General features: G+C 33.1%; 2 protein-coding genes across 2 annotated transcripts; both read right to left on the bottom strand.

Moving 5' to 3' along the window:
• Positions 1-2,058: 2,058 nt before the first annotated feature.
• Positions 2,059-2,640, bottom strand: LOC132718482 (uncharacterized protein K02A2.6-like). The gene has a single exon (XM_060702181.1). The coding sequence runs from the start codon at positions 2,638-2,640 to the stop codon at positions 2,059-2,061; it is 582 nt and encodes a 193-aa protein (XP_060558164.1).
• A 2,768-nt stretch (positions 2,641-5,408) lies between these two features.
• On the bottom strand, positions 5,409-14,070 carry LOC132718481 (uncharacterized). Its single transcript, XM_060702180.1, has 5 exons — positions 13,479-14,070; positions 10,786-10,951; positions 10,157-10,304; positions 9,099-9,416; positions 5,409-7,013 (listed from the first exon to the last, which is right to left on the bottom strand). The coding sequence occupies exons 1-5, from the start codon at positions 13,659-13,661 to the stop codon at positions 6,092-6,094; spliced, it is 1,737 nt and encodes a 578-aa protein (XP_060558163.1). The 5' UTR covers positions 13,662-14,070; the 3' UTR covers positions 5,409-6,091.
• Positions 14,071-15,339: the final 1,269 nt, after the last annotated feature.

The raw sequence follows: 15,339 nt of genomic DNA, 5'->3' as shown, positions 1-15,339 counted from the left end.
TTCTGAATAGTTACATTTACTATTTTTTTTCTAACATGTGCGTAGTTTGAAACGGACAGCTTCTGCCTTATCTATTTGTAATGGAGGGACACCGGTCTCAATCTCCAGGTCTCCTGAGTCAACCCGACAACATATTTTTCATAGAGTAGATTGTTACTTGCCTTTGAATAAATTTGTACACTAAATTTATAGTGGGTGATTTAATGTGCCACATGAAAACCAACAAAGTACAAAAAGTAACCAGGCGCCAGATGAAAACATGAAAATACAATCTACCACGAAGTGGTTCGTTGGTTGCATAATTTTCATGTTTTCGCCCGGTGCCCTCAATGATGCAAAATACAAATCAGTCTTTATAAAATTTCTTATCATAGAAAAAAGGTTAGTTTTTTATCTGTACAAAAAATAGATATTGTACATGAATTAGCACAGTTATGTTCACTTTTAAATTGACCTGTTATAAATAATGGCACAACCAATAACTGTCTAAGCCCTTTTTAGTAAAAATAATTATACAATGGTATATAAATTGTTATCTTAATTAAGACTATATGAGTATGTAAGGGTTTTTTTTTTCTTATTTATTAATTAAGAATTATTTATCTGTTAATTTGAAAATCTAAATATCTGTCATGGTTTAGAACTGTTCACTATTTAGGGGAGAAAATGTGTAAGTGGCCAGATAGCTCAGTTCATTATTCTGTGGGTCACAGGTTTGAGTTATGGTGAAGCTGAAAGTTTTTATCATCCTGTGACTGCATATAACCATGAGTTTAATTCACTATGCTCTGTTAACATCAGAAATTCAAGGACATTAATCAATATAGTGGAGAAATATGTTGTGGTTTAGAACTGTTTCATTATTTAAGAGAAAATGTGTAGCCGGCCAGATAGCTCAGTTGGTCTTCTGAAAGTCATGTGTTCGAGTCATGGTCAGGCAGTTTCAGTCAGGGTTTAGAAGTGGGTTTGCGACTGGCACATGTTTTATTCATTTAATAAAGTGCATTTAATTTGAAATGGACAAAGGCAGTATTGCATGATTGTTGTATGTTTTGTTTTAGTGACAAGTATATTATCAAGAATATTATATCTCAAATGAGATGTCCAGTAAAATATACTTTTGTATAATTTGAACTAGAAGAGACAACAAGAGTACGTCTTAATATTCCAAGATTTAATACACAAGTGATGTTACATGTAGCATGCTATGGAGGCGGAGCTTATCAGCAACTAAAGTCTGTTTCAATATATATCAATATAGAACATCTCCCTTCTTTTATTTTAAATCATTTATGTTACTAAATAATAATGCATGCTTAAAAATAATATTCATAGCTAATTTCAAAAATACTGATTGAACTGTTTATTAATTTTCTCTACGTAACATAGTTTAGTTCTTTATTTTTTTGATAGTCACGGTATATTACTGTGATAACAAAATACTTTAAACTCATTATTTTCAATAACTGTTATTATCTAACCCATTCATTATTATCATACTTCGGATTGCCACGCAACAATCGTCCAGCCCTTGTTCTAGCACGCGAGTTCATCGGCGGGTCACTTTGTACCTGAGATGAGTTATTTTCCTCGAGAGGTTATTCAGGGGTACTAGAATTTTTATCATGATATAAGACTTGCGCATGAAATGATTCAATATCGGTTGTGTCTTCCGGACTTTTGCGTAATACTGACCGATTTCTCCGATATATGCTGCCGTCAGCAAGTTGTATATGATAGGAGCGGTCACTATGTACTTTTACTATTTTCCTGCGTTTCCAAATTTTTCCTATTTTAATGCGTACTGATTGATTCAAGGACAAAGGTGGCAAATATTTTGCATTTTTGTCATAATTGACCTTTTGTTTGTCTTTCGATTTTTTCATTAGACTGCGCACTTTTGAGTCATTTACTAAAATGGGTACCAGTGCTTTATTTGTAACTGGCACAACGGATTTAGTTCTCCGGCCGATTAACAGTTGACTCGGAGAATATCCGCATTCAAGAGGTGTATTACGATATTCTAATAATGCAATGTAAATGTTTGTGTTTGTATCTTTAGCCTTTTGCATTAGTTTTTTTGGCGATATCTACGCCCTTTTCCGCAAGACCGTTCGACTGGGGGTATCCGGGGGATGAAGTTCTGTGCTCGAAACCCCACTCTTTAGCAAATTCTTTGAATTCGGAGCTTGAAAATTGAGTACCATTGTCTGAGACAAAGACTTCAGGTATTGACAGTCTCGACATTTGTTTCTGAAGTTTCAGAATGACTGTTTTTGATGTTGTGTTTTGTAAATGGTCTATTTCAAAAAATCTTGAATAATAATCTATCGTCAGTAGATACTCTTTACCTTGAAAATGGAACAGGTCTGCTGCTATTTTTTGGTAAGGTCTTTTGGGGAATTCTGTAGTCATAAGCGGTTCTTTTGTGTTTGCGTCGCGGTATGTTAGACATATGCTACATTTGCTTACATATTCTTTAATTTGCTTGGACATGCCTGGCCAGAATATTGAATCTTTAGCACGTTCAAGTGTTTTCGTAATTCCCATGTGACCTGTATGAACTTTCTGTACAAGTTTAACCCACTTTCCGTAATGATATGACCAAAGAATGGTGCTGATTTGGCGCCAATTGTGCATTTTTGCTCATTAAACCTGATACCTTGCTCGCGCGCACTTAATAAAACTTGTGTTAGATGTTTGTCATGTTCACCTTGCATGTTTCCCCATATTAAAATATCATCAACAAGAGGGTGTATTCCATTTATTCCTTCGAATATCAGATTGACCTTTTGACAAAATATATCACTTGATGATGATATACCGTATGGTAACCTTAAGTATCTATATCTACCGAAAGGAGTAGCGAATGTTGTAACGTAAGACGATTGATCGTCTAGTAGTATATTGTTGATGAATCTTAAACTATTCTTTGTAACATTGTTAAGACAATGGCAAATCATGGTGAGTAAAACTAATCATTTGAAGACCCTTCATAATGCTAGAATTTCCAAATCATGTGAATCAAAATGAAGCAGAATGTTTACATTGATTGAATACAGGTAAATTAATGACTTTTATGGGTTATCTTACAGACTGGATAAAAAAAGTCTCATAGGGTCCTATGTTAAACATTAATTTTTCTAAAAACATATCCACTAATTTATTACCTGTTTTAAAATCCTGGTATGACATAATCTTGGCTTTGGATTCAAAGAGGTTATTATTATGTTATTTTTGCTGTAGTATCTAAGCGGGCATGATTTGATGCTATTTTTAGTAATGAGTAATACCTATTATTAGGTCAAGGTCATCAGAAGAGATATATTTTTCATTATCAATTTATCGAAAAATCAAGGTATTGGGATTTTGTTAACCTCTTAATGGCTTGTTCACGAGATTTATCTGCCAATTAAGGTCACAAGTTACATGTTATTTATTTTGCAATAGATAAACTTGTCAATTTAGTATTGATCTATATGTAACAAATCTTATTTAAAGAGAACAATATATTTCCTTTTAAATAAAAGACTAACATTTCATGACTTGAAGCCAATTTTTTTTAGTTAGATAGTGAGCTTAAAGTAAGCAAAGCATTTATAAAATGATACTCTTATGTAACACTGAATTTATTTATGTGATAATTTAAATTTAAAATGAAGGCATTTTATTATTCTTGCGTAAAAATGATGGTATTTTATTTCTCTATGTAACAATTGAGCTTCTTCTTTATTCCTATTTAATAAGCATTTCAATGTCCCTGTTGCAAGTTCAGCTTTATTCTCTATGTAGTCATCAACAGTTGGGTCATGTTCATTGGAATCTTGCTGATACCACCCATTCTGCTATCTTTTCCTCTCTTACTTCAACCTCCCCGTCAACCTCATGCTCTATGCTTTTATATTCTGTTCCAGCACTTTTTCAGCCTCTTTGCAGGAAGTGTCAGTAGAACCATCTGATTTAACAGATATTAAGTGACTGTTCATTTGTAATCTTCCATATTTACCATGTAATTTTATTTTATTTTTTTAAGCTTTTTAATCAAGAAACTTGCTTACCGGTATATATAAATTTATGCAGAAAAAACTATTCAATGAGTAAAGATGGTGTTCACATTCAATGTCTTTATAAAAAAATAGCTATAGTTTAATAACATTGTATGGATAGCTGGAGCTAAAATAAAAGTAAAAAAGCAAAACTTGATTTAGTGTAAAAAAAAAAATATTGGCCAGCCTCTATTCATGATCAATATTAAAGTTTCATCTGATGATAAAAGCTATAAAATCATCCTTGAACAGAACTTTTGTCATGTGAAGAAACAGAGTACAAGTAAGGCTTGAACCCAACATTCCATTCAACTTTTTATGCCCCCACAAAGTGGGAGCATATAGCGTTGCACTTGTCTGTCCGTCCGTATGTCTGTCCGTACGTCCCGAAATCTTGTGAACGCAACTCCTCTTAAACCGGATGGCAGATTTTGCTTAAACTTCCAAGGATGAACAACCTTAAAGTGTAGATGGTAGTAAAGGAAGGAATTTTTGCTGCAACAAAATTTAACAGAATTATGGCCCTTTGTTGATTTTTTCACTATATACTATGTAGAAATTTTGTGAACGCAACTCCTCTTAAACCGGATGGCAGATTTTGCTTAAACTTCCAGGGATGAACAACCTTAATGTGTAGATGGTTCTAAAGGAATGAATTTTTGCTGCGACAAAATTTAACAGAATTATGGCCCTTTGTTGATTTTTTTTTACTATATACTATGTAGAAATTTTGTGAACGCAACTCCTCTTAAACCGGATGGCAGATTTTGCCTAAAGTTCCAGGGATGAACAACCTTAATGTGTAGATGGTAGTAAAGGAAGGAATTTTTGTTGCGACAAAATTTAACAGAATTATGGCCCTTTGTTGATTTTTTCACTATATACCATATAGAAATTTTGTGAACGCAACTCCTCTTAAACCAGATGGCAGATTTTGCCTTAACTTACAGGGATGAACAACCTTAATGTGTAGATGGTAGTAAAGGAAGGAATTTTTGCTGTGACCAAATTTAACAGAATTATGGCCCTTTGTTGATTTTTTCACTATATATCATATATATGTTGTCAGTGGGGGCAGCAGTGTCCTTTGGACACAGTTCTCAAAGTTTGCCTAAGAATTGGAAGAAAGAAGGTTCCAGTTTCATTTTGTAATATAACAAAAATTGTCATCAAAAGTATCAGCCAAAATACCCTTCCAATACCTGGAGTTGTATCAAGAGACCCAACTGCAATGATATTTATGTATTCTTATAGGACCAGGATAGATAGGTAGATAGGATAGGATATAGGATTAGATTTGATTGGATCAAATCAATCCAATCAATCGGGTAGGTTAAAAACTCTAGTGTCAGCTTTTTTTTCCTTTGTTTCTTCTCAAAGTTCCTCAATCTATCAATGGATTGTCATGGCATATTTATTGAACAAAAGCATGATAAAGGATAATAATCAGCACAAAACATATTTTAATATTTTTTTGTGTGTGCAAAAGACATGTTTTCCTTATATAGTTTAGCCACACAAACAATATACTGAAATACAATAATAACAGTCCCGTATTCCTATTATCGTTTTTATTTATTCTTCAGAAAAAATAATGTTTTATTTATATGTAAAAAGTATATTCTTATACTAGTATATATGCAAATAGCATCAGTGTGTTTTAAATGCTAATAATAAGTAGTCACAGTTTTTGATGGTCACTATTGATTTTAATGCTCAAGCCATCAATTTGAAACATTTTTCTGATAGTTTTTTCTACAATTTATACAAAGACTAGTCTTCTTTTTCGTTGATACATTCTTTGTAGTAGAAGTATGATAAATTGTTCCTTAAATAGAAAAAAAAGTTAGTTCTCAATATTTCATGTTATTCCAGAACTGCAGTTTCTAAAAACATGTATTAATTTATTTGTAGTACGAATGATAAATGTCAATTATTTAGGGGTATCAAACATTATTGAAAAGGATGGACATAGCATCACTCAAATATAAAATAAAGCACTGTTCTCAACTCTATAATATTCATAATCATGTTCACATGCTTTATTATCTCAACGGCTTCCTAACCCATCTTGGGTTTTTCTTTAAACCTTTGTGAATTAATGGTTTTTTTGCCTGAATAAGGGACTTTTGTTTCATTAAAGTTGTTTGTGATACACTTTGTTTAATTGACGATAATTTTGCCATTGCTTCGAAAGAGTTTGCTGGTTGATGTCTTTGATTGTTAAGTATATTATGATTTTGATCAGGTTGTTCTGGTACAGCTGTAGTATCCCTGTCATGGTGAGAGGGATCTTTATGAGGACTTTTGCTTTCATTTCTTTTCGATTCAGCAAAAAGGATTTTATTTTTCATTTGCTGTAAGTTACTCCTGGAATTAGAACCAGCACACCAGTCCTTGCACTCTTGTAAGTTTGATGAGGTTGATTTATACAATGACTGCTCATTTATTCCTGAAACCACTTTGCTCTTTGCTACTGTTTCCTTTTTCTTCACACTTTCAGCAGCAATTCCTGTGACATCTTTTGATATTAAGCTAGACTGATTATGTATTTGATGACTTAAAACACTTAACTTTTGACTCATGATATCATGTTCTTTTTCATACCATGCTACTTGACTTCTTAGTTCTTCATTCTGTCTGGTGATTATTTTAAACTTTCTGTCTCTGGTGTGATTTTCACTCTCAGTTTGTTTTGTTTGCTCTTGTTGATACAGATCGTCCTTGAGTTTTTTATTTTCCTCATTCAGTCTTTCATTCTCAAGTTTGAGAGTTTCAATGGTTTTTTGTTGCTGGTTCAGTGTCATTTCATTGTTTTTACACTTTGTTTCCAGTTTAAGAATCTTACTGGCATACTTTTGTACTTGTTCTTCTTTTTTGTTTAAATTTTGCTGAAGATCAGCTTTCAAGAGTTTCAAGTTTATAATGTTTGTGAGTAATGAATCTTTGTTGGTTGCGCCAATTGCCCTGAAATAGAAATAAGTATTGGTTGTTATGATCTATGTATAGTGTAGGTCTTGGTGATTTATTGGTTAAGTTGTTATTTTACTTCAAATATGTTGTAGGTCTCAATGACTCTGTGATTAAGGTTTTTTACTTGAAATAACATATTTTATGTTGAACTGGTTAAGGTTCTTGACTTGAAATCACTTGGATGTAGTGGTTAAGGTTTTTGACTTGAACTCACACAGATTGTAGTGATTAAGGTTTTTGACTTAAAATCATATAGGCTGTAGCGGTTAACTTGAGATCACATATGTTGCAATGGTTAAGGTTTTTGACTTGAGATCACATAGGTTGTAGTGGTTAAGGTTTTGATTATATTTTTTTCCACCTGGCAGAATGTTATTTTTGCATTTGATCAAGTTATCCATTTAGCTTACAGATAGTTCAAGTTTGCTATGAAGGTACCCATTTGTTCTTGAACTATTACACAGAAGGACTTGAAAGGATTTGGTTTGGCCAAGTATCTTTTTTGTAAAGGTGGCATTGTTGGAGTTTGAGGGCTGAATGCCACACTTTGGAATATCCTTATTTTACATGAATATTTATTTGTTTCTTGTTTCTAAAATTTCAAAACTGTAAAATCAAACTTAACGAGAGCCCGGTTTGAGCCTGGTGATGCTCCCCGAATAGGTTTTCGACACAGGAAAGTACATCTCTTGTAGTTTCAGAGTTATGTCCCATGAAAATGTTCAAAGTGCAATAATTAAAAAATTAGGCAAGGCAGAGTTACTGTTCTTCGCAATGCACTTCTAATCAATGCGATCTATCAACCTACAAAGTTTCTTGCTGATACCTTTTATGGTTTCCGAGTTATGTCTCTGACAAAGTTCAAAATGAACAAAGGGCAATAACTACAAAATTTGGCAAGGCAGAGTTCAAGTTCTTATTCATTATACATCTACCCATTGAGATCCATCTTCCTACAAAGTTTCATGTTCATACCTCTTGTAGTTTTAGAGTTATTTCACGGACAAGATTTTTTTAAAAGGGGAGATAATTAAAAAATTGGGCAAAACAAAGTTATGGTTTTTTTTGTACTGCACTTTTACTCAATGAGATCTATCTGCCAACAAAGTTTCATGTTGATATCTCTAATAATTTTAGAGTAATGTCCCAGACAAAGTTCAAAAAGTAAAAATAAACAAAGGGCAATAACTTCAAAATTAGGCAAGGCAGAGTTCAAGTTCTTGTGCACTGCACATCTACCCATTGAGATCCATCTACCTACAAAGTTTCATGTTGATACCTCTTGTAGTTTTAGAGTTATTTCCCAGACAAGATTTTTTTAAAAAGGGATGATAATTCAATAACCGGGCAAAATAGAGTTATGGTTCTTGTACACTGCACATCTACCCATTGAGATCTATCTGCCAACAAAGTTTCATGTTGATATCTCTTATAGTTTAAGAGTTATGTCCCGGACAAGATTTTTCTATAAGGGGAGATAATTCAATAACCGGGCAAAATAGAGTTATGGTTCTTTGACACTACACTCCTCCTCAATGCCCTTTACCACTACCACTGTATGAAGTTTAAACAAATTATCTCCAATGGTTTTCAAGTAATGCTCCGGACAAGACAACGGACGGACAGACAGACGGAAGTTCTAACAGGAGAGTAATAATGTGGCTACTCTATTGTTCTCTCTATTGTTCTTTTTAGCCACACAAAAGAAAATAGCCATATAAAAGCATTACGGAATGAATGACATCAAAGAGAAAGAACAGTTACCTATTGTATTTCTGGCCACATAATTACTGTCCTGTGAGTGCGGACGGACAAGGTGGCGACTATATGCTCTCCCTTCGGGGAGCATAACAAGGTGGCGACTATATGCTCTCCCTTTGGGGAGCATAAAAATGAACAAGTTAGCATTTTGAACTTTGTTTTTTCCTTTTCATGATCTATATTTAACACTAAAATTAATTTATTTTCTTCATAGATTTATATTATTCCAATATGACATGGTAATGAAATTATACATTTTTCAAAAATTTAGAATTAAGGAATATGAAAAATTAACTATTAAAACCAAATTAAACTTACTTGGTACAGTTTTGTTCAAGTTTGAGGAGCTTGTCCAACAATTCCTCCACCTTTTCAAACGTGACTGGTTCAGGACTACTGAAAGATTGCTCTCTCTCGTTCATATGGAACAAATGCATCTTCAGCTTGGTGTACATGCCATTCAAACTCTGATGTGTTGCAAAGTCTATAGAATGACTAGATCTCCTTGAAGCATGGTTACCATGTAGGAAGTGGTTGGTTGGATAGATAGCAAAGTCGGAAGAGTGGTTTGATTGACGTCTGGGAGAATGGTGCTCATGAGGTAAATTACTGTTTAGCGGATCATTGACTGTGCTCCTGTCATGTGAAAGTTAAAAGAGGCTAATGATATTGTGGACCAGACTGAAGTTTACTTAATTGGAAATGTTGTTGAGTTAAGGTCAACAATATTTAGAAAAATTGTATCTGTAAAGGAAGGTATTACTATATCCTTTGGTAACTACATTATATTGTATTTATAAAGATAATGTTAATTACATTACATCATTTATTATTATTGTTGAAATTGTTCTAAAGTTAAAAAGAGAAATTATATGAAATTTAATAAAGATATATCTCTTCAGGACCATTTGTTTTCAATGTAGTTCATAGTTTGAACTTGATATGTTGCATTTTTTCCGCATTCACATTTACACATGAATTTTTTTTCCATTTCTTATGTCTCTTTCACAAATTATTTAAGTTTCTTGTGTTTCTTTCACAGATTATTTTCATTTCTTGAGCTTCTGTCAGAAATACTTCAAAGGTCTAATAGTGACTGAGGTTGGCACTTATGTGACCATTATTTCATGCATTAGAGGACACATTATGAGTGGAACCATTTACCTCTTTTATCAAGCTTTATATATATAACCATTTTACATAAAACATTTTGACCTTTCTTGTGGAATTTAAATCTCCAGTGGTGAGAGGTAATTAATTTATGTCAATACAGACACATAAAGATCCAATAGTTCTTTTACTTATTTGAATTATAAAATAACTGTTAAATAAAGTTCAAGTCATTCAACAATAATATGATTACAGAAAATGCATACCTCTGATAATGTTGGGAGTTGTGATGACCTACATGTGGCAATGAGGTTTTCGTTTGAATTGTTGGAGAAATTGGCTCCTTAGGATCAGTAACTTCTGTTTTAGTATTTTCACTATGTTCCAAAGATCCTTCAGAGCTGTTACCAGAGTCTGTAGATTAGAAGGTTATTTCTTGTTAGACAAATGTCTGTAGTTAGGCTTGATTTAAAGTTATTGACATCTTTATTGCTAAAATGTAATCTTTACCCTTAAAAATCTACTTATATTATCTTTTATGGATGTGTTATTTTATTACCATTTTAAAATGTTTTATTTCAAATGTACAGTAAACTAGAAATATAGCTATTAAAGATGGTTTTGCAGCAGTCCCAACCTCAGTCCTTCTTTATATCATATGTTTACACTCTGACTGTAATGATATAATATATTGGATACAGTGATATTTCAGAAATAACTTCCTGTTTTCAAATTTGTTGCCTCTCAGATATAACGATATCCAGATATTAAGTAGATAATTTGGTGGTCCCCTGAATATCGTTATATGTGGAGTTTGATATTCATTAAGGGGACATAATTATAATGATAGCTTTCAGTCTTCTTATTGAGTAATTTCCCTAGTTTTCACATTTACCTCTATCTATTCTCTTGACTTCTTCATTGTATCTCTCCATAAGCCTGTCTGCCAGGAATTTGTAAGCTGGACTGATAGCATTTATAAAAGCTGTAAATGCATTTGGTCCCTTCTTTTGTAGTACAAATAATAATACTGAGATCTTTTCAGAGTTTGTCTTCTCAGCCTGAAATGGAAGGTGATAATCAGGGAATTAGCTGTAGAAAACAGGGAAAGTGAGCTAGAATAAATCTTAGTACAAGAGCAGTGCTGATGATTTTTTTTTTCTATAAAATGAATCATTGGTTGGGGGAGGGGGATTTTAAGACTAATTGCTGTAAGTTGCATCTGTAGTTGAGTGATTTAGAATGCTGTTTTCAAGACACAAGCCCATATTACTGTGAGTATGAATACCACCATGGACTTTCGATCAGTTCTGTCAGGTTTCTGTTAAACTGGAATATAGAAAGCTGAGCATGCTCAGGGTGATCTTTTAGGATCGATGATTGTCCGTCGTCCGTCCGTTCACATTTTGTTGTTAACACTCTAGCGGTTGCATTTTTGCCTCAATCATCATCAAACTTGGTCAGGATGCTTATCTAGTTGATAGCTCGGATGAGTTTTTGAACATGGGTCATCTCGGATGAAAAACTAAGTCATAAGAGCTAAAAATAGAAAAACCTTGTTAACACTCTAGAGGTCACATTTTTGCCTCAATCATCATCAAACTTGGTCAGGATGCTTATCTAGGTGATAGCTCGGATGAGTTCGAACATGGGTCATCTTGGATGAAAAACTAGGTCACCGGAGCTAAAAATAGAAAAACCTTGTTAACACTCCAGCGGTCACATTTTTGCCTCAATCATCATCAAACTTGGTCAGGATGCTTATCTAGTTGATAGCTAGGATGAGTTCGAACATGGGTCATCTCGGATGAAAAACTAGGTCACAATAGCTAAAAATAGAAAAACCTTGTTAACACTCTAGAGGTCACATTTTTGCCTCAATCATCATCAAACTTGGTCAGGATGTTTGTCTAGGTGATAGCTTGCATGAGTTCGAACATGGGTCATCTCGGATGAAAAAGTAAGTCACCGGAGCTAAAAACAGAAAAACCTTGTTAACACTCTAGCGGTCACATCTTGGCATCAATCATCATCAAACTTTGTCAGGAAGCTTGTCTAGGTGATAGCTTGGATGAGTTCGAACATGGGTCATCTCTGATGAAAAAGTAGGTCACTGGAGCTAAAAATAAAAAAACCTTGTTAACACTCTAGCGGTCACATTTTTGCATCAATCATCATCAAACTTGGTCAGGATGCTTGTCTAGGTGATAGCTTGGATGAGTTTGAACATGGGTCATCTCGGATGAAAAAGTAGGTCACCGGAGCTAAAAATAGAATATTTGTTAACACACTAGCGGTCACATTTTTGCCTCAATCATCATCAAACTTGGTCAGGATGCTTGTCTAGGTAATAGCTTGCATGAGTTCGAACATGGGTCATCTCGGATGAAAAACTAGGTCACCGGAGCTAAAAATAGAAAAACCTTGTTAACACTCCAGCGGTCACATTTTTGCCTCAATCATCATCAAACTTGGTCAGGATGCTTTTCTATTTGATAGCTCGGATGAGTTCGAACATTGGTCATCTCGGATGAAAAACTAGGTCACAAGAGCTAAAAATAAGAAAAACCTTGTTAATTACTCTAGCGGTCACAATGTTGCCTCAATCATCATCAAACTTGGTCAGGATGTTTGTCTAGTTGATAGCTTGGATGAGTTCGAACATTGGTCATCTCGGATGAAAAACTAGGTCACAGGAGCTAAAAATAGAAAAATCTTGTTAACACTCTAGTGGCTACTGTTTTGATCCAAATATCCTGTAAATTGGTCTGAAAGTTTGTTGTGATTATTTCTAAGTCAAGTTCGAACATGGGTCATCTTGGATAAAAAACTAGGTCACACCGCCCAAATATTGAAAAACCTTGTTAACATTCTAGTGGTCACATTTTCAACTCAATTATCATCAAACTTGGTTCAGGATGCTTGTCTAGGTAATTGCTCGGATGAGTTTGAAATCGCATATGAAAAAAGGTCACCGGAGCTAAAAGTAGAAAAATCTTGTTAACACTCTAGTTGCTACTGTTTTGATCTAAGTATCCTGGAAATTGGTCTGAAAGTTTGTTTTGATGATTTTCTAGGTCAAGTTTGAATATGGGTCACCACCTGGGTAAAAAACTAGGTCACACTGCTCAAATATGGATAATCCTTGTTAACACTGTAGTGGTCACATTTTTGACTCACCTGTCATGAGACTTGGTCAGAATGCTTGTCTAGGTAATTGTTTGGATGAGTTTGATGGGTCAGGTGAGCGATCTAAGGCCATCATGGCCCTCTTGTTATGAAGTAGCATCTGAATTCTGAAGTCTTCCTCCAAGTTGCCCCTTGTAAATGTGTTCTGCTTTATATTTGAATGGCTGAATTATAAAGTCTCATGAAAAGTATGATATTTTGACATAAAACATTTTTAAATAATTCAATCATCCATTTACTGGTGTATCACAAACGTATTTGCGTATAATGTCCCTCTGTATCCTGAATCGTATCGTATCACCTGTACCCTGACAATACACAGTCCTTATAACTGGTATTGTAAATTAATTTATTAATAAATATAACATAATTAAGTAGCATAAAATTGTATTAACAAACCTTGACTTTCTGTACATGGTCATTACTAAGAGTATCATCTGCCTCCAATGTATCCAAGATATCATCATCAAGATTTAGATTCTTCTTTATCTCAGCTTTACACTTCTTTAACACCTCTCTTGCAGCCTCATCCATTTTCACTGGTTTTTGCAGGTCACTTTGACCTTGATTAGTTTCATGCATATATTAGGTTTTCCAGTTTTTGAAAAACTTTTATTCTGTTGTTATATTATCCTTATTCGATTTTATGTCTGTTTGGTTTGTTCAAAAGATTTTTTTTTCAAAGTCACTTATGTTTTTTTTACTTTTTTCCAGTTGGCTACATTATCCTTAATTGAGCTCTTTCCTTATTTTTATTTTTTATGTTTAATATTATACTTTTATTCAAATTATATGTATCTTCCTTATTCTGTTGATGTGTATCCAAAGCATTATTTCACTTTATTCACAAATTTGAATATCTTACAGGATATTTCCCAAAATCTAAGAAAAACAAAACAAAACAAAATAAAAAAACGAGGAAAATTGGATGAAAACCTGAAGTTTCAAATTGTCTTAATTTTCTAAAACACTTTAGATTTAAATGTCCATGTAGCTTTTCTTAAATTTAAATCATAGTCACAGAAATGATTGTTCTTTTTGTAATTAAAGCTTTTTAAGGATTTGATGTCATGCTTATCAATACTGCAATGTCATCTTTTCTGATTATTGTCGTCATTGTTTTAAATATACTCTATGTGTGTTTGGCATATACTTTGTTTTAAAAGTATTTTAGCCTTTGTTAACACTAATATGTGATGAATGAAAAAACCAGATCAATTGTCTAAACGATGGATTTAATCATACTGTTTAATCAAATACATGTGGTCCTAACATTATTCCTTGACTGACGCCAGATATATGATACCTTTATCTTTTGATTATAAATGAATAACCCATAAAATTTGTTAAGAAGTGAATAAAAATCCAATTTGCTTTAAAAAAAACTGATGATTACAAATTTTCTTAAAGCAATATGACCTAAATATTCTTAGTACAGATGTATTAATTGTTGTACTTATATTCTTTTATTTTCTATAGGCTTTTTACCTATAACGAAATTGTAAAAAGTATGAACCTTTATGATATTTCATACATGATACAATCAAGAAAGTAAACTGTATGCTGTTTTACATAAGCTGAAGTAATTTGAACTACATAAACCATTGGAATTTCACATCATCCATTTATATATTGGTATCTGAATTTATATCACAAATTAAGTACATGCATCTACCTAATTAAGTGCCTAAAACCAAGACTTTAGTATACATGAAATAGAAAAGGAATCCCTAAAGAATGTCCCAAATGACAAAAATGTTGCAGGCTTAATTTAATTGAACCTGTTGATGGAACTGTCATTTGTTCACACCCACGTGTATCTGCTAAAGCGGAATTCAATATTTGATATAGAATGGTAATTTTCTTCCATTCAAAAATATCTGTATTTTGAAAGGTTATCAGAGGTTATGAAACCTAAATATCAAAGACAAATTTAAAAAGCAGGCATAATCTTAAGGTTGGTTATACAGTATTCAAGTAGGAATACTGGAACAACCCAACTATTTAAAAGCCAAATACACAGGGATGAACCCCATATTGGTCTCAAAATTTCAAATGTGAATTTCCGCTGATCCAGATATACAGAGTTTTTACAAATTCTAACCATCAAACAATGCTTAACTAACATTCAAACAAACTGTTACTATATTTTATATAAATTTCAACAGTGTTGTTTTCACACTTCATTAAATTTAATATAAATATTCTCTTTTAATATAAGTTGCATTATATAAAAAGTTAGTTTTTGCAAATTACTTCA

This window comes from Ruditapes philippinarum, unplaced genomic scaffold (genome assembly GCF_026571515.1).
Source record: "Ruditapes philippinarum isolate M1 unplaced genomic scaffold, ASM2657151v2 ctg5741_1_1_1_1, whole genome shotgun sequence".
Lineage (NCBI taxonomy): Eukaryota > Metazoa > Mollusca > Bivalvia > Venerida > Veneridae > Ruditapes > Ruditapes philippinarum.
This window is presented reverse-complemented; position numbering and strand designations above follow the sequence as displayed.